This window comes from Panthera pardus, unplaced genomic scaffold (assembly GCF_024362965.1).
Source record: "Panthera pardus isolate Hobbes unplaced genomic scaffold, ASM2436296v1 HiC_scaffold_16, whole genome shotgun sequence".
Classification (NCBI taxonomy): Eukaryota; Metazoa; Chordata; class Mammalia; order Carnivora; family Felidae; genus Panthera; species Panthera pardus.
In genome coordinates, this window is record NW_026526721.1 from 146617386 (window position 1) to 146637743 (window position 20358).

Below are 20358 nucleotides of genomic sequence, written 5' to 3' on the forward strand. Positions count from 1 at the left end.
CCCCCTGACAGCCAGGCTTTCCCTTACTTTGCTCTTGGCTTTCTCTTACTGCAATTCAGAGAGGCTGCAATGAGAAGGTTATCGGGATCCGGTTTATGAGTTCTCGCCACCCCCGTGACTCTATGGCAAGAGAGGAACATCTGGTCCTTTCTGAGCAGCCCATCTGTAGCACCTCCCAGGAAGGACATCCCATGTGCTACCACCCCGCCTGGTCAGTGTGAAAGCTCACACTGCTGGGGCTCCATGCAGAGCACACATCTGATCTAGAAAACCACCGAGAAGTGACAAATGGGGCCTTGGTTTTTTAAAAAAGAGAGCAAGGGGCACCTGGGTGGCTCAGTCGATAAAGCGTCTGACCTCGGCTCAGGTCGCCATCTCGCGGTCCATGAGTTCGAGCCCCGCGTCGGGCTCTGTGCTGACGGCTCAGAGCCTGGAGCCTGTTTCGGATTCTGTGTCTCCTTCTCTCTCTGACCCTCCCCCATTCACGCTCTGTCTCTCTCTGTCTCAAAAATAAATAAACGTTAAAAATTTTTTTTTTAAAAATCCATATAAATGATAGTTCATTCTAATTTCCCTGTGTTGGAGTGACAAGGAACAAGCCACATGTTTCCCACCTCATCGCGTTTACAGATGACAAAACTGGTTGACGTTCAGGTAAGATAAAACAACTAAACAGGGAAGGGATCAAAACCCAAATCTCCCATGCCTTTGGTTTGGGGCGTTTTCACAAGCTGCAAATATGCCGGCGTTACCTAGTTTAATCGACACCTGCTCACAGACACTAACAAATTCAATCAACGTCATCATAGTTAATAGTCTAAGAATCATTTTCACACTACGTCACGCATCTTCCAAACCGGTCGGGAATAAGCCTTACAGAACGGATGCCCCGATGGCCACTTCAGAAGACTAGCATTAAGACAGACTGGAGTCATCAGCTATGTTAATTATTAGATATATGCTACGTTCAGCCAGGAAGTATAGGCTTCATGCCTCACAGCCTTTTTTTTAACACTCCAAATGAATTTTTGTTAACTTTTTAATCTATTTTCAAATTTCCAGAAAAATTATAAGAATAATACAAAGATTTATTACTAAAGAACTACCCGGGGTGCCCAGGGGGTTCAGTCGGTTGAGCATCTGACTGAGGCTCAGGTCATGATCTCACGGTGCATGAGTTTGAGCCCTGCATTGGGCTCTGTGCTGACAGCTCAGAGCCTGGAACCTGCTTTGGATTCTGTGTCTCCCTCTCTCTCTCTGCCCCTCCCCTGCTCATGTTCTGTCTTTCTCTCTCTCAAAAATGAGTAAACGTTAAAAATTTTTTTTATTACTAAAGAACTATCAACGTTTTACCACAACATTATACCCCTGTGGTAGATACATATATGTGTATATCTGTATACATGTTTCTTGAGCCACTTGAGAGTAGGTTATCAACATAATGTCCCTCTGCCCCTAAAAACTTCAGTGCACAAAGACTAAAGTCAAGTAATTTACATGGATACGCTACTATTCTCTACAGACCCGATACAAATTTTCCAAGTGCCATAATCATATCTGTAGGAAAATAAAATATCAGATCACAAGTTACATTAAGTTGTTTAAAAATCTCCATTTTGTATTAATGAAAGCAATTTAAAGTTTCAAACTAAACACACACACACACACACACACACACACACACACAAAGCAAAAATGAAGAAGGAAATAAACAAAACGAAAAACACTAAAAATACCAATAAGTACGACAATGCTGGAAAGGAAAAGGAAGCGAGGCTTTACATAAACAGAAATTCAGACAATTCCATGACACGAATAACTGCACCCTGGCCTCGTCCAAGCGAGGTCACTCTTCGCTTTGGTTCAAAAACACTTCTTCATCCAGACTCAAAGTTGATTTCACAGACACAAGTGTGGTCCTCTTTCTTTCATGCAAAGATTTTCTGAAGTATCTTTCGGCCTACCCCATAAAAATGGCCTATCTTCTTATTCAATGTGAGAAAACACTGGGGGGGTGTGGGCTACGACTTAACCCTCTGTTCCCGAGTTTCAGCTGACTCTGAAGGAATCATGAAAACTGACATCTGACCAAAAAAATGTCACAGGAAACTCTGAATTAACTAAGCGCCTCCAAGAGCGTTAAAACGCACTTTGGGCCAAGGTGGCAACAGCAGACTTCTCATAAAAAAGAAAAAGACTCATACCAGCCAGGCTCATAGAAATTGTGCTAGTCCAAAGAGCAACATAAACATGAGCTGCTATATAAGAAACGCGTTTCAGTGCTCTCTCAACAGTGCTTACGAGCACAAAGTGGATTTTGCCCCGTTCAACGTGTTAGGGACCGAGCCACTAAGTCAGTCGGCCGGAATACGCACAGAGAAAAGTTCTGTGCTACGCGGTTAGCCAAGGGGTCGGGAGGCCCATTTTTAAGGTATTAGTAATAGGGTGGAACTCAGATACACAAGAATCTGAAAAGCAAAGTGTGTTCAAAAACACGTGACCTCTTTCGGCCAAAGTCCACACTCTGAGCTTAATGAATTGCGAGGCCTCTGTGGAAACCAAGATCTCATCTGCCAGTTCGTACACAGAGTCAAAGGGCCAAGGAGCCCCCTCAGCCAGCCCTAAAAAGCCCAGATGAAGACGGGACGGTACAAGAAAGGAAAGTCATTACTGAGGAGGATTCTGAAGGCTGTAAACACAGCCCTGAAATAGTGATGCTTTGTGACCAGGGAAAAGACCACCAGACATCAACTACTCACACAAAGAGATTCTGCCCCTGAGAGGGACGCAAAACCACTAATTAAAACCCGGGGCCCCTTCTTTGGGAAGGCCACAGCAGGAGAGAGAAAGAGTGAGGGATAAAACAGAATAATGACTATCTTGCAGGGAAATGAGCTGGTACAGGTCTACCCTGAGGCAAAGCCCTCCGTGATCTCATCTGTGAAATGAGGGGGTAGAAGATCGCCAAGCTCTTTCCAGAGTGATAGAAAGAAAACACCCTCTGGTGTCGGACACGCTGTGGCTCCACAACTTACCAACTGTGCCACTTACGTTCTATGCCTCGGTTTCTCCACCTGGAAAATGGAGATTCTACCCGCATATTCTCCCTATCGTGGAAAATCCCAGAGGTTGGCAGCCCAAGATTTGTGAGGTGGCTCTGAGCAACAAAATCCTCAGAGGCTAATAAGTCTCTTCGGTCTGGATGGCCTTCACTTCAGCCACCTCAAGCCTTAAGATGGCTGCTGGATTCCAACCACCACATCTGCATTCCAGTTGCGGCCATATGTCTATATTCCAAGAGCAAAGGAAAAAGAAGGAAGGGTACAAAGAAGGTTCTAGGAAACTTCTGTGATAACTCTGCTCATGTCTAGAACAGAATCACACAGCCATCCCTAGCTGCGAGGGAGAGGAGGGGTGCAAACTACAGTTTTATCTAGGACAACTACGTATCCAGCTACAAACTGGGGTTCCGTGACTATAGAAGAAGCAAAGAACGGACAGATCTGCAATACCCCCACCTCACTTCAAGGACTCAACTGGATAATACATGTAAAGTCTGATGATTCCCGGACTCACAAACTTATTCCTTCCCTGTCTGGTAACACTGAGAGCGTATGATGGGTCTCAGCAGCTGAAGAGGTCCCTCCTGCGGCAGCCCTTAAGGCCGGGCCTCTGGCCACACCCCACATACAACCTGCACTGCAGCCCAACAAACCCATGTCCCCTTCCACGGTTCTAAACCTTTGCACTCACAAAGCCTCCTTCCAGGGAAGCCTCCCCCCCCCCCCCCCCCCCCCGGCTCCTGTCTGCATGACGGATCGCTCCTCAACATGCTAGGTCTTGCTCACCTGCCCCTCCTCCCTCCACCCCCAGGTACAGCCCGTGCTCTCACTCCCAGGTGCTTCCCTTATGGGAGCGCTCACCGTCCCGTATCGAAACAGCAGCCACATCTAGTGAGTGCCAGTCCCTGTCCTGAGCCCTGCACACACAGCTTCGCAGCCAATCCCAACAACCCTATGACGCAGACTCTGCATCACCCCCGTTTTACAGATAAAGAAACAGAGGCCCAGAGAGGTTAACCAGCTTGCCCAAAGTTACGCTGGGAGGAAACACCCGAGGCAGGATTCGAGCCCAGGGCGCTTGGACCACAAACCTGTACTCCGCCACCACTCTAGACTGCCTCTGCTACTAGAGGGAGGGGTCTAGATGTCATCTTAGAGCCGGGATGATCAAACTACATCCCACAGGCTAACTCCGGCCCTGCACCTGTTTTCGCACACAAAGTTTTGTTGGAGCACAGGGGTACCCACTTGTTTACCATGGGAGGGCTGCAGGGTTGCCATGGAGACTCGAGATAGCCCAGGATGCCCAAAATATTAACTACCTGGCCCCTCTACAGAAAAAGTTAGCTCAACCCTGTTTTAGGCTGTCAGCTCCTCAAGACATGGCCTGTGTGCGTTGCTCCTGTGTCCTCGGCATCCCGCGTGGCATTGCATTTGGCACAGGCACAAGAGGCGCTCAACAAACACGTGGGGTGTGAATACCCCACCAGCAAAGGGGAGCGCGTCGGGGGGCTGAGGCTGCCGGCTCACTCGGGACTTGGAAAGTTTCCCAATTCTGTCCAGATACTACGTAACAACCAAAAGGCCCGGGAAAACTGTCGCAGGGCTTCGGTTGTGTTGTTGGTGGCCCGCCATGCCTCCGACGGAGGGACCTCTGCAGGCCAGCTGAGGGCCGTCTGTATCCATCAGCAAACCCACTCAACTCCCCTGAACAAGTAGCCCAGGCCGACCCCTGGGGCCCACCCGCCCGTGGGAGAATGTGGGTTCGACTGCTTCCTAGGCGGGGTCCCCTCTCACCCGCCCACCTCCGCTGGGAGGTCACTGACCCGACTTTGCAGATGAACGCCGAACACATCCTGGAAAAGAGGTATTAAAAACTGATGTTGGTCGCCTTTCAACTGGTTACATTTTCATCAAAACATTCATAGGAAAAGGGGCGCCTGGGTGGCTCGGCCGGTTAACCGTCTTCGGCTCTGGTCACGAACTCACAGTTGGTGAGTTTGAGCCCCGCGGCGAGCTCTGCACTGGCAACGGGGAGCCTGCCTGGGATTCTTTCTCTGCCCCCCTCCCCCTCTTGTGTTTGCTCGCTCTCTCTCTCTCTCTCTCAAAATAAATAAATAAACGTTAATAAAAACACATTTATAGGAAGGGACCAAACCACATACAACAGAAATAGCCCTCTAAAAACGACAGCAAAACGTGAAAAAGTTATTCAAGGCTCAAATGCCTTCTCTGACCTTCAAAGAACAGGCTTGCAACAAGACTGTATAATGTTTCCTAATTTTATCGTAATTATTGATGTCACTGCACGAGACACAAATAAAGCACTTTCCTTCTGGGCTGTGACCATATTCGATCCAGCCTGGGTTATCAAAAATCACATTCTGGATGGTTTTCTCTTTAATTCTGTCTTGGCCTGGCCCCAAATCACATCAGGCAGGAGCCAGGCAGAGCTACAAACAGCCTCCCACATTTCCGGCACAATCGTTTCAAGCCTCCTTTCGGGACACAAAAGCCGGTATCTCTTCTCTTTCCCAGAGTTTTTAAACAACGGTCCAACTCGAGCAGACTCTTGAGGAACCGCAGGCTAAAAGCAGCAAATGGAGACAGTCAGCCACTTTGCAAATCAAGTAACTTGTCACCTAGGTCCTCATGCAGGAGGAAGGGTTAAGAAACACCTGCCTATTTGCTAAGGCTGGGTCTAAAATGACCACTAACTTGGCCCCTCGGTTCCACAAAGTTACCCACTGGTCTAAAACATACGACTTCCGGGGCGCCTGGGTGGCTCAGTAGGTTAGGCGACCGACTTCAGGCGTCTGACTTCAGCTGGGGTCATGATCTCACAGTTCGTGGGTTCGTGCCCCACATCGGGCTCTGTGCTGGCAGCTCAGAGCCTGGAGCCTGCTTCCGATCCTGTGTCTCCCTGTCTCTCTGCCCCTCCCCCACTCGAGCTCGCGCTCTCTCTCTCTCTCTCTCTCTCTCTCTCAAAAATAAACATTAAATTTTTTTTTTTAAATATAAGACTCCCAAGTAGACACATTTCTGCTGAGGACCCTACCGTGTGCCACCCGCTGTGCCGGGCCTGCTGTCTGTAGCAGCCTCACAGCAATACTCCAAGGTTAATATCATTTCACAGATGAGGAAAACAGGGCCCAAACAGTCAAGTGACCTGCCAAGGTCATGCAGCTAAAAAGAGGCCAAGCCGGAAAGGCAGGGAAGTCTGACCATGTCACCAGCCTGTGCACCTGCACACTGCCTCCCTCCGAAGCTGGCTGGCATTGGCGGCAGTCCACTCGGGTACATACTGCTGGTGGGGAAATGGCTCAGCCACTCTGGAAAACTCTTCGGGAGTTTCTACACGCGCGTATCCTACGACCCTGAGATCCCGATCCCCAAGCATGTACCCAAGAGAGATAAAAGCATGTGTCCACGCAAAAACTTATACACAGGGACGCCTGGGTGACTCAGTCGGTTAAGCGTCTGCCTTGGGCTTAGGTCATGATCTCAACGTTCATGAGTTCGAACCCTGCATCGGGCTTGATGCTGACGGCACGGAGCCCGCTTTGAATTTGGATCCTCTGTCCCCCTGTCTCTCTGCCCCTCCCCCACTTGCTCGCGCTCTCTCTCTCTCTCTCGCTCTCTCTCTCTCTCTCTCTTTCTCTCTCAAAAATAAACATTTTTAAAAAACCCTTTAGGGGCGCCTGGGTGGCTGAGTCAGTTAAGCATCCGACTTCGGCTCAGGTCACGATCTCACGGTCTGTGAGTTTGAGCCCCACATCGGGCTCTGTGCTGACAGCTCAGAGCCTGGAGCCTGTTTCAGATTCTGTGTCTCCCTCTCTCTGACCCTCCCCTGTTCATGCTGTGTCTCTCCCTGTCTCAAAAATGAATAAAATGTTAAAAAAAAATTTTTTTTTAAATAAAAAATAAAAAACCCTTTAAATGATAAAAATACTAAAAAATAAAAAGCTTACACACAAATAGCAGCTTTATTGATAACAGCTAAAAAAACTGGAAACCCAAATGTCCACCTACAAGTGAATGGATAAACCGTGGCATATCCACAGGATGTAATATTAAACAACAACAACAACAACAAAATTATAATCTACAGATAGATGCAGCAACACCCAGAATCTCAGAACACGAGGCTGACTGAAATAAACCAGACCCAGAAAGGATCTCCTATATGGGTCCACCTATACAAAAACCCAAGAACAGACAAAACTAATTCATGGTGATAGAAATCAGAAACAGAATGCCGGGGACGGGGAACTGACTGGCAAGAACAAGGAAATCTGGGGTGGGGGGAGGGGTAGAACCGGGGGAATCAGAGAATGTTCTGTACTTTTGAAAGGAGTGGTTACGTGGCGTAAACAATTGCCAAAATTCATCAAACAGAACGCCTGAGACCTGTGCGCTTTATTGTATTTAATTATACCTTAAAAAAAAAAAAAAAAAAAAGTCCTCAGGCTAATGAGTCACTCATTCAGATGACAAAACAGAAAACATGAATTATTACACGTATACTTCCAAACTGATTGCTCAAGGGCATTTAAAGAAACCCCAAAGAAAGTCTGATTTGCCCATGAAAGCAAATTAAGTTTACTCACTGGCTCTAGAAAGAATTTCCCTCACAAAAATAAGGCCCACCACCTTGCATTTGCCCAAGGGGTCTGTCTAGTAGACAGAGATGAATGCGTCCAGCAACCCTGCCTAACCAGCCCACTTTCAGTCAGGACAGCAACCCTTTCAGGACAGAGATGGCTGTCCCCATGGCAACCAGTGAAGGTGGGAAAGGTGGAGGGGAAGGGAGCCAGCGGGATTAAGAACCACTTCAGAATAATGACTGTATGGAGGCTGGGAGTGCCATACCCCTACCCCCACGAGGTCCTAAGTCCTAAGTCCTAATTCCTGGAACCTGGGAATGTCACCTTACAGGGCAGGCAGCAGATAGGACTAATTTAAGGGTTTTTAAATGGGGAGATTGTCCCGGATGATCTCGGTGGGCCCTAAATGCAGTCCCAGGGGTCCTTCTAAGACGGGGACAGAGGGAGACTTGATATACACAGAGGAGAAGGCAATGGGAAGACCGAGGCAAAAACTGGGGTGAGGCAGGTACCAGCCAAGGAATGCCAACAACCACCAGAAGCTGGAAGAAGCAAGAAATTAACTTTCCCTTGGAGCGTCTGGTGAAAGCCTGGGCCTGCCAAGACCTTGATTTGGGCCCAGGGAAACCTATTTCAGACTCTGGCCTCTAGAACCATGAGAACATAAATGTCTGTTGTTGGGAGCTACCAAGTTTACTGTCATTTGTTCTAACAGTCGTCCAAAACTAACACAGACCGGGAGCCTAAAATGCAGTATTGTTTCTGCCAGATATCTACACTCCTCCGATATCACTTCAAACTTTTAAGAAGTAATCAAATTAGTAAACGTTTTTCTTCTCTTTTTTTTTTAAATTTTTTTATTTTTTTTTAATTTTTTTAACATTTACTTATTTTTGAGAGGCAGAGAGAGGCAGAGCGTGAGCAGGGGAAGAGAAGGGAGAGAGTTGTCGTCACAGAGCCCAACGCGGGGCTCAAACTCACAAACCGTGAGATCACGACCTGAGCTGAAGTTGGACGCTTAACTGACTGAGCCACCCAGGCGCCCCCCTTTTTTTTTCATTTTTTTTAATGCTTATCTACTTTTGAGAGAGAGAGGAGAGAGGGAGAGAGCATGAGCGGGGGAGGGACAGAGAGAGGGAGACAGAATCTGAAGCAGGCTCCAGGCTCTGAGCTGTCAGCACAGAGCCTGATGCGGGGCTTGAACCCACAAACTCTGGGTCAGGTCAGATCATGACCTGAGCCGAAGTCAGACGCTTAACCCACTGAGCCACCCAGGTGCCCCAAAGTTTTTCTTTTCTTGAAAGAAAACATCAGAGAATATCCTTATTACCATGGGGTGAGCAAAGATTTCCTAAATAGCACTCAAAAAGAACTAATCATAAAAGGGGGAAATTTTTTTAAATTTTTTTTTCAACGTTTTTTATTTATTTTTGGGACAGAGAGAGACAGAGCATAAACGGGGGAGGGTCAGAGAGAGAGGGAGACACAGAATCGGAAACAGGCTCCAGGCTCCGAGCCATCAGCTCAGAGCCCGACGCGGGGCTCGAACTCACGGACCGCGAGAGATCGTGACCTGGCTGAAGTCGGACGCTTAACCGACTGCGCCACCCAGGCGCCCCAAGGGGGAAAATTTTTATATGTGACTATGCTAAAATTTAAAATTTGTGCATACCAAGAGATGACGTGGCAAACCACGAGTGACGATGCCTGCTTTCTCTGTTTGCAGTGCCCGTATCCACGTGCACATAACCCATCGGCGAACTCCTATCCAGAATCTATAAAGAACTTTCTTTCACAAGTCAATATGAAAAAGCAGATGTCCCACGATACAAACAGCGAAGGACTTAAGTAACACCTGACAAAATGTGAAATCCAAATGGCCAACAGGCACACAAAAAGATGCTAACCTTCAGTAGTCATCAAGGAAAGGCAAATTCAAACCACAATCAGATGCCACCCATCGGATTGGCTAAAATGCAAACAGACAACATCGAGTATAGATGAGGACGCGGGGCACCCAGAACCCTCAAGCGCTCCTGGCGGGAATATTAGCAGATCCAACCACTAGGAAAAAACTCTCTTCGTAAGCTGGACAGTTGGAAATACTGTCGCGTAACCCAGTATTTCACTCCTAGGTATACACGCACAGAAATGCGTATGTATGTTCCACAGAACTCATGGCAGTGCTTTCGTAACGGCCCCAAACTGGGAAAAACTCAAAAGTTTATGAGAAGCGTCCACGTATTCAGTATATTCCTACGATGGAATAGAGCAGTGCACACAGACTACGGTTAGACCCAGCACCACGGAGAGGGCTCACGAACGTTACGTAATGTTAAGAGAAGAAGCCTGGAACTATATCATGCCGTTCGATAGGAAATTCAGGAAGAGGCCTACCTCATGTTAAGGTGCTGGACATCAACAGCAGGCGACCGCGAGTGACGGCGGGAGGGGACTGGCCGCTGTTTCTTGATCTGGATACGACCCGCTCATGAAAACGCGTTGAACTATTACGCGTGTGAGTTACGCACTTTTCTGAACGTACGTTAGACTTCAGGTTTACCCCCCCAAAACTAGTTATTCCGAGATTATGGGAAAAGCTTTTTTTCCCCCCTCAATATAACTTTTTCAAACTGCAGAATGGACGCAAGCCCACCTCAGGAAAAAATAAATAAATAAAGGAAAAAAGAGAAGAACAAATAATATCCCCCACGACCCCACCAACCAAGGAAAACCATGGTAACCATGTGGCGTAAATCTCCTCAAATACACATACATTTTAAAGAGAGAGGAGGAGAGCACATCCTACAGGGAGTGGTTAACACAGGCAGGTGCTCCATAAATATTCTGAACCATACGTGAATAAATAATATTAGATGCTATTTTGTAACCTAGGCAACCACCTCTTTATTGTTGCCGTCCACGAAGAAATCCAGTGTCCCCAAAGGATTTGAGTGTGCAAACTCACACTCTGGCAAACCAGCCAGCAAGGTGTGTGAATACTTTCTAAGTACATGTGGGCAAGAACATAAAACACAGAGCCATGATTTTTTAACCCTGGTTATCACCAACTGCCTCTAAAAATTTGTGGAGTACTCAAAAAGCATGCATTTTAATTCAGTACGGTTTTAAAAGTTAATATATGCTCCCTCCCTGACTTTTTTAAATGAGTCAAGTAGCCCCTGAGCCCTGGGAAATCAGGGCCAGAGCCTAAAAACTGCATTCTCAAAGCAGGGCATTCATGCAGATCAAGTCGAAAGCAGGTCCTGGACACCTGGCCACTGAAGGCCCACGTTAGCTGGGCAGCCGTGGGCCCTAAGTCAAGGTGGACATTTCACAAGGTAAGACAGACTCCCTGACCCCGAAGACAAAGACTGATGGTCGCAGAGGGCGGGGCAAATGACACACATATCAACTCGAGGACAAGGCTATAAACAGGCAGAGAACCAAGAAATACAACAATAGTAGCTATATAAATACAAATTAATCCTGCTTTCATTTCTCTTTCATTCACTCTCTTATTTATTCAGTTCTATCTACTGACCCCTTATGATACGCCAGACCCCGTTCTAGACACTGGAGATACAGCAGTGAACATGGCAGATGAAACTATTCTCTGTCCTCAGGGAGTTGACATCTTGTGCGGGGGGGACAAGAGTAAAATATTGAGTGTGTCAGAGGGTGGTGGTGATGGAGAAAAATAAAGCGGGGGAGGGAGATAGGGCCTGGAGGCTGGAGGAGGGGAGCAAGTCACTTGCTGTAGAGATGCAAACATTTGCTGGGTTCCAAGTTTTAAAAGGATCCTTTCAGAACATATCCTCTCCAAAGAACTCTGGCATAATTATGTTAATGGGAGCCCCAGGGTAACCACAGGATTCAGAAAATAAACCAAGAACTTTATGAACCAGAAAGGGTCCATTTAAGACGGGCAAATTGAAGATCCAATAATAGCTACCACTTCTCCAGATCTTGCCTTGCGCCTTTCTCAGCTGCTTATAGACCAGTCTCCTCAATTAATTTTCACACTGAAGGGATGAGAAGGGTAACATCTTTTCTCTCTTTAACAGATGAGAAAACGGAAGCCGAGAGCAATGAAGAAACCGGCCCAAGGTGACACGTGTGCTAAACGTTGATGTCCGGGTTCGGCCCGGAGTCCACACTCCCCTTACGTTCCAAATAAAACGTCCACTGCTCACCTGGGGTTTTCTTTGGCTGATGCTTACCTTCCTTATCCTGCTCAAGACTTAACCTTTAATATTTTACTGAGTTCTCACAACCGCACCCATCACACTCACTCACACACACACACACACACACACACACACACACAAATTGGAGGCTGCTTTCATATTTGCAACGTCTTCTTTTCTCTTGCTAACGAAAAGTGAATGACGATCAAGACCCTCAAATGTTGAAATACCACTTCCTAGACCCAATTAGAAATTATTGTCCTGGGGCGCCCGGGGGGGCTCAGTTGGCGAAGCATCTGACTCTTGGTCATGATCTCACGGTCCGTAGGTTCGAGCCCCACATCAGGCTCTGCGCTCATAGGGCAGAGCCTGCTTGGGATTCTCTCTCCCCTTCTCTCTCTGCCCTCCACCACTTGTATTCTCTCTCTCTCTCTCTCTCTCTCTCTCTCTCTCAAAAACAAATAAGTAAACATTAAAAAACAAAGAAAAAGAAATTATGTTCTCAAACATTTGATATTCCCAGCAAACCCAAAATAGTTCCATCTGGGTTGGAGACTAAAATTAGCCTTCGTGCCGGCAAAGGAAGAGTTCATACGGCCCATTTCTTACAAACTAAAAACGAGTTCCCCAAAGATAACTCCTGGCTGCCCCCCATCCTCCCCACAAGCATGAGGGTCCCCTGTGACCCTCATCTCCATAAAAGACGCCTCCACCTCAACATCCCAGGCTCTCAGAGCTATAAACACAAGAGTCCTCCTTGGCCCCTCTTTCTCTCACTTCATCCAACCCATCGGCAGCTTCTAACCTCCCCACTCCGAATCTGTACCTTCTCTCCACTTTCCTCGTCCCCCAAGTGCAAGCCCCCAGCATCTCTGGCCTAGACCACCATGAGGAGCTCCCAACTGGCCTGTTTCCCTGATAGGACCCTGTGAAATTCTCATCTCCAAAGAGTACCAAGAGTGAACTTTTTAAAGCACGAATCAGACCGTGTCACCTCTCAGCCTAAAATCCTTCTGGACAACCAGAACGCAGCCTTAAATTCTTCCCCGTGCGGCCTGGCACCGGCCTGCCTCACCAAGCTTTTAGGCTTCAACTCTCTCCCTGGTTCACTCTGTGCGAAAAACAAAAGACTAGCGAAAACACAGTGCTTGAGATTAAAATGTGAATAGGGGTGCCTGGGTGGCATCTGACTTCGGCTCAGGTCCTGATCTCGCAGTTTGTGGGTTCAAGCCCAGCATCGGGCTGTGTGCTGACAGCTCAGAGCCTGGAGCCTGCTTCCGACTCTGTGTCTCCATCTCTCTCTGCCCCTCCCCTGCTCATGCTCTGTCTCTCTCTCTCTCTTTAAAGTAAATAAACATTAAAAAAAATAATAAAAGAAAGAAAAAAGTGCTGCAGAAGAACATGCCATGAGATCCAAAAGTGAAGGTAACTTGAATCAAGCCGCCCACTGTTGGTACCAAGGCATTCCCCTGGGCCAGGGAGCTAGGGACTTGTACTTTTTAATTCTGAGTCTCCTCCCCTACTTCGTGTGCAGATGCCTGTGCGTTTTGCACACTGAAATAGCTCCAGGTCTTAGAAAAGTGCCTGGCACATAGTAGTTCCTCAATAAAATAGTCTCCGAGTAAATACATTCATGAACACATGAATATAGTGTCAAAGTTTCTCTCTTTCTCCTCTCTCCCTTCTTACTGTTCCAGACCTCCCCTTGACAAGGGAGAAATGTGCAACCACTGAGTCTCCACAAATCCTCTCCAGACCACTAATGGACCTTTGGCAACAGCTGAGAGAACACGGATGTGGGGAACACAGACCTGAACACGGAGACATGAACCACTAGAAAGAGATAATGCTTTTGGAGTCAGCGGTAAACTTACAGTCTACTATGCTAAGAATAAACACTGACGGCATAGACCCCACTAAACAAACTCAACAAAGATGAGATCTCACACATTACACAGTACATTTCACCTATGAAGCCTGCAATCATGTAAATATTATTATTACTATATTATTATTAATTTTGCCTCTTCTCACTCTGGCATAACCTACATACCCCAGTGGATTTAAGATCATACAAAAGCATGAGTTACTCCAATTCCTACTAAATCTGCCGGAAAGAACAAATCCTTTAATATGCATTGCAGGTAAAGTACCATCCCCAGTGAAATGACTGTAATCCAGGGTAAAATCTCTGTTGGCCTCATAAGCTACTTGGGGAGGCGGGGGAGGGCACAGCATTAAAAGGGACTGCCCAACACACAAACCAGATGCTGTCACCAACAAGGCACAATTACCAAGAACTGAAATCGGATTGAATCATCTCCTCTCTCTCTCATCCTACACACACTACCTATTCCTTTGCAGCTTTCAAAACCTGAAGGGGAAAAGAGGCAAGAGCAGACACCAGGGCTATTTTGAGAAATAAAAGGACTCAAAAGTTAAAAGCGCAACTTCCACTGACAGAGTAGCAGATCTCCCAGGAAACCCAGGTGACTCAGAAAGTTCTCTGATAGAAACAAGTCAGTTTCCATATTTAGGAGGTGGTCTTCCTCCCAGTTTAGTTTCATGTAAATAACTGCCTGGTCAAAGTTTCAGCTGGAAGCCACCTGAACATTTCCATCCCGTGTGCAGGGAGAGAGGACCAAGTAATCCAGTCTAACCAGCAGAGAGAAGCAAGAGTTCCCAGAGTGTGATTCAAACTTCACAAGCATCCTGAAAAATCCCAAGACCTAAGATCCAAGGGCCACAGACAGCAGGACAAAAGATCTCATCCACAATGTCTATCTCCCTCTGGCTTGTTTTTGAAAAACAAAGTAAAAAAAAGTAAACAGCAGCACCACATCTGCTCCTTCCAAGTCCCCCTCACTATCCTCTGCATTGTGCCCCACATACCATCATCAACACAAGTGAGCTGGGGGCCCTTCCCTTAACACCCCCATCCTCCCACGTGGCCATACTGGGTTTCCCAACAGTGAGGGCAGAGTGAGCAGGGAACTTCAAAAGGCACCTAAATGGGCGGGGGTTAATAACAATAGTTTACAAAGCAAACCGTCCATTTCCAAAGGGGAGAGGGTGTTCAAAAAAAAAAAAAAAAAAAAAAAAAAAAAGGAAAGAAATAACTAAGCTTCTGTTGCAGAGATTGGAGGTCTCAAACCACCCACTGGGCAGGAGGTAGCGGGCGCTCCGGAAGGCACCGAGAATAAGTGGTAGGTGTTTGGTGATGGTGGTGGTGGTGGTTTTAAACACTAAAGTTTTAAATGAACTATGTTACGAAGAGAATTGTTGTGATGGTACCAGGGGTATTAACGCTTTTTCCTGCAGGCATACAGCACGCCCCCTCTGCCTCTCTTCCTCAGCCATTCTTCAGGAGTGCGGGAAACCGCTAGCAGGCAGGGCCCTGGGACCAATGCGCCCCTCTTTTGCTACTCCAGTCCCTGCAGGTGCCAGGGCCGAAGAAAACCGGGTCTCTCGCCTCCCTCTCCGCCACTGCGGTGCGGTCCTGGGGTGGGGTCACGGCCTGCCCCATCCCGGGCACCCCACCTGGAAAGGAGCTGGGACGCAGGAAGGGCACTCGGAGAGGCAGGACCCGATCTGCCGGTGGCACAGTGGCGGGCGCGCGCGCGCACACACACACACACACACACACACACACACACACACACACACAGCTGAGCGGCGCGAAGGGAGGGGCGCGCGGTGGCGCTGGCGGCGGGCGCGTTACCTGTTCTGCCAGCCCTGGAGGAGGTTGGTGTATTTGCTGAGCACGCCTTCGAGCGCCGGCTCCCTCCTGCGGCCGCCTCCTCCCGACGGACTAGCGGCCACCGAGCCCGGGCTGCTGCGGCTGCCCCCGCCGCCGAGCCCGGCTACCGCCGACCGGCTGGCGACCCCCCGGCCGGCCAGGGAGCAGGACGGCGAGGAGCCAGCCGAGGTGGCGCGGCTGCTGCTGCGGCTGCTGCTGTTGCTGCCCCCGCCGCCGTCTGCGCCTTGGGCCGCCCTCTCCATGGTCCGTGCGCGCCCGGAACGCGAGTGCCCGCCGCGGTGGCGGCCGCGGCGCTGGGGCTGCCGGCGCGGCGGCGGCGGCGGCGGCAGCTGCTGCTGCTATAGCTCCGGGCGCCCGGGCCGCGCGTGGCTGCTCCAAATCCCCGGGAAATGCCTGACTCATACAGGAGGAAGAGGAGGAGGCGAAGGAGAGCTGGGAAGGAAGCCAACGGGGCTGGATGCAGCTGCGGCCGCCCCTCCTCCTGCCGCGGCCCTGGCCCCGGCCCCTCCCTCCGTACTAGTTTCCTCGGCAAGTTCGGAGCGGGTGGCCGGTTCGGCGAGCCCTCCTGTGGTTCCTCTTCCTCTTCTTTCGGGTCCTGGCGGCCGCTCGGGGCCGGGGGCGCTGCCGGGCGCCGAGCCGCAGGGTGGGTTCGCTCTGTCACCCTCGCGTTCCTTCTGCCGCCCCCTCTCGGATCCGAAGGGGCGAAAGGGAATCTCCGCGCGTTCCTCCCCACCCCCAACCCACCTCGGGACCTGGAGGGAGGGGCGGCCCCACCCACCCGATCCACCCGGATATTGACCCGCCCGGCCTAACGCGGGCACCAGCGCGCAGTCCCTCTCTCTGCCTTTCCCGCCGAGCCCGGGCCAGACACACGCACACAGTAACCTGGGAATGAGCCTTACAGGCAGAGCGAAGTTAATAGGGCAGGAACGTCTTCCAGGCTCTCCTGCGTGCCTGGTAGGGGACAGGTGATTCTGTCCCCAAGGTAAGCTTGCCCGGGGTATTTTCACGCTGCAGAGTTACGGTAAATGCATCATGGACACCAGGGAAGGAACTGGAGTGGGGCAAGAAAACTCTAAGGTTCCTGCAAGTGCCTTCTTAAATTGAGTGCCCTGGGCGCTTCACTTGCCTCACCCTAATCCCCACACTGATGGACACATAAATCTGGCAAGTCAAAACTAGCGATTTGGTTTCCCAGAGGGAAATCAACCGATATTTACAATCACAGTGAAGTATGTATTCTCTGTGGTCGCTGTAACTTCTTCCCTGCACCCCCACCCTAAGATACACTGAGCTGCAACTTGGTCTCTAAATCTAAAATCGTTGCTGTTTTGCGAAAGTAGAGGAGTCGCACTTTCTCCACCGTACTAATAATTTTTGTGAGTATAAATATCCAATGCAATCTGGAAGTTTCTAAAATTACCTAGAAAAATAGCTCTGAGGAGCTCAGGCACCGCGCGCGCGCACACACACACGAAAACAAAAACAAAGGGTGATAGATTGATAGGCAATCCAGTTTAAAGGATCTACAAACCCATAAAGCAGATAAATAATTCAATAGTTAAAAAAAATTACTGAGTGAAATAGAGTCAGCTCTCATGGGGGCAGTTCCCCAAACCTGCCCCCTCTCTAGCTTCAGATCCTTGCAGAAAGCTTTCAAAGGTGGTTTACCTCTAGAACTCTTCATGGAGAAGCTTCTGAAGCTGATGAGAAGTAGTTGTGCCCTGAATAAATTACAATTCCAGGTGCCTATACAGAGAAAGAAGGAAAGAAGAAAAAAAAGAAAAAGAAAGAAAGAGAATCCAACTCTTGATTTCTGCTCAGGTCGTGATCTCATGGTTGGTGGCATCGATCCCCATGTCCCCATGTTGGGCTCTGTGCTGACAACACGGAGCCTGCTTAGGACTCTCTCTCCCTCTCTCTGCCCCTCCCTCACTCGTGCTCTTTCTTTCTCAAAATAAAGAAGTAAACTTAAAAAGATAAAATAAAAGACCACCCCCACCCCCCACCCCCCTCAGAGATTGCATGGTAGAAAAGACCGACTCTGGAGCCAGACAGATCTGAGTTGCAATCCATGACCTCTTCTAGCTTTAGTTTTCTCACCTGCAAAATGGGACCAAGTGGTAATACTGGATGTGATGGGATTGTTTGTGTGTTCGAAACGTTTATCATGTCATCCTATGAGAGTACCCTCCCTCCACGTTGACCTCAGGCTTGGCCATGGAACTAGTTTGGCCAGTGGAGTGTAGACACATGTAATACTGTATATGCCACTTCCGAGCGGAAGCTTCAAGAGCCCCGTCATGTGGTTCAACTGTCTTTCTCTTTTCCTTCTACCAGGCGACTAGCGTGTCTCAGATAAAGGACCCTCTTCAGTTTGGATCCTGGAGTGAGAAGACACATGGAATTCAGCGGAGCCAAAGCCAGTTAGCGTTGGCCATGTCACATGGACAAAACGTTTGTTATAAACCACTGAGATTTTAGGAAGCATTTTTACCACAGCATAACTTTGCCTAAGCCACCTGATAAACACTTTTCAGTATGTGAGTGTCTATGATGTCCTTCACTGCTATTGAAGACTGAGAAGGTGGGCACATCCTGACCTGGAAATGTCAGTCATCATGTGCCAGAACAACGCCCCTTTTTATGGGAGACTTGCCACCCTAAGTTCCTGCTAAAAGAGAAGTGCTACCATTACTCCAGCCTGCCCAGCTGACCTGCGACCAGATGAACTAGGTGCTGCAAATTCTCACCTTAGACTAAAAACTCGAGACTCTTGGGAGTCCAGTGGAAGCAGGGAGATGCTAAGCTGAAAGAAATAGTCAAGGCTAGTACGTCAGTCTGTTCTAGGCTGCTATAACAGAGCTTCACAGCTGGGTGGTTTATCAACAACAGAAATTTATTTCTCACAGTTCCGGAGGCTGGAAGTCCAAGATCAAGGTGAAGGCATGATCGGTTCCCAATGAGAACTCTGCAGGGCCCCAGATTTATTGTATCTTCACATGGAGGAAGGGGCTGTGGGGGGGTCGGGGGGGGGGGTTCTTTTATAAGAGCACAATCGCATTCGTGAAGGCTCTACCCTCTCCACTTAGACTGCTCCCGATGGCCCTGCCTCCTAACACCATCACTTTGGGCATGAGGATTCCAACATATGAATTTGGGGAGAAACAAATGTTCAGACCATAGCACGCGGGATGGGCCAAGAGCAAGTTAGCTATGTGGGATCAGAAATGGCCAAGGACGGGGGCGGGGGGGGCACCTGGGTAGCTCAGTCCGTTAAGCCTCCGACTTCGGCTCAGGTCACGATCTCACAGTTCGTGAGTTCAAGCCCCACGCCGGGCTGTGTGTTGGCGGCTCAGAGCCTGGAGCCTGCTTCGGATTCTGTGTCTCCCTCTCTGCCCCTCCCCCATTCAGGCTCTGTCTGTCTGTCCGCCTCTCCCTCTCAAAAATAAATTTAGAAAACATTAAAAAGAAAAAGAAATGGCCAGGGAGGGAAATCGGTGGCAAGGAGTGGAGCAGTCATTCTGGAAGAAGAGGCAGGACCATGAAAGAGATGCGGTAAATGCTTTTCCTTCCTCTCAGCCCTCTTCCCTGCTCTCACCCCTGGAGTTTTGAAGTAAAGGTCACTACTTCCAGAAAGCTTTCCTTCACCCTCATGCAGTGAGTAGGGAAATTCTCTTTGGAGAGGAAAGTCTTCATGTTAGAAAAACAACTGGAGAACAAAAGACATAACAAATTGGCAAAAATACTTGGAATATATGTTTAAAAATACTTGCAAACTATATATATATCAAATAGAAGGGCTCATTACTTTACCCAGATTGCATAAATCATTAAGAAAAATAAAAATACAGATAGAATGACTGGAAATCTAACAGCTGTTTCAGAAGCCATAAATGACTAAAGTAATAAGACTAACATACCACACCTCTTAAAATAACGGGGCAGGGGCACCCGGGGGGGCTCAGTGAAGTGCCTGACCAACTCAGGTCATGATCCATTTGTGAGTTCGAGCCCCGGTTCAGGCTAACTGCTGTCAGCACAGAGCCCGCGTCAGATCCTCTGTCCCCCTCTCTCTGCCGCTACCCCACTTGCACTCTCTCTCTCTCGCAAAAATAAATAAACATTGAAATCAAAAAATAGAAAGTAGGAGCACCTGGGTAGCTCAGTTGGTTAAGCTTCTGACTTCAGCTCAGGTCGTGATCTCACAGGTTGTGAGTTCAAGTCCCACACCTGGCTGGCTCTGTGCTGACCATACAGAGCCTGCTTGAGATTCTCTCTCTCCCCCTCTGTCTCTGTCCCTTCCCCACTTGCGCTTTCTGTCTCAAAAGAAATAAGTAAACCTTCAAAATTAATTAATTAATTAATTAATTAGAAAAATAATTAAAAAAACAGGCAGATTCAGCAGCCCCCGGTAAGGAGCTGATTGCCCCATCTTGTTCTTCACCTGGGCCTGAAGAGCTGGTCTAGAGTTTCCAGTAACCAGCTTTAGAAGCTCCCTCCTCTGCCCGTGTTCCCACATAAAGCCTTAATGTTGACAGATGATATTCACAGACTAGCAAGAAAGTAGGTAGACACTGACCTAGGTGGCCAAATGACATGAAGGAAGCCACCAGAAGAGAGAAAACTATCACAGCCAGACCCCCTCCAACATCAGCTTGGTCACATTTGCATTAGAAATAGCTGGTCTGATATAGTCTCAATCCCAGGTAATAAAAATAATAGCTAATATTTATTGA

At 48.5% G+C, this 20358-nt stretch overlaps 1 protein-coding gene across 3 annotated transcripts in view; it reads right to left on the bottom strand.

The window, feature by feature from the left end:
* OSBPL10 (oxysterol binding protein like 10) overlaps positions 1-15984 on the bottom strand; it is a 309461-nt gene extending 293477 nt beyond the window's left edge. For all 3 annotated transcript variants that reach the window (XM_019422851.2, XM_053903898.1, XM_019422850.2), the window contains exon 1: positions 15581-15984. In XM_019422851.2, coding sequence (XP_019278396.1) covers positions 15581-15861 — 281 coding nt within the window. In that variant the 5' untranslated portion in view covers positions 15862-15984. The remainder of the gene's footprint in view (positions 1-15580) is intronic.
* Positions 15985-20358: the final 4374 nt, after the last annotated feature.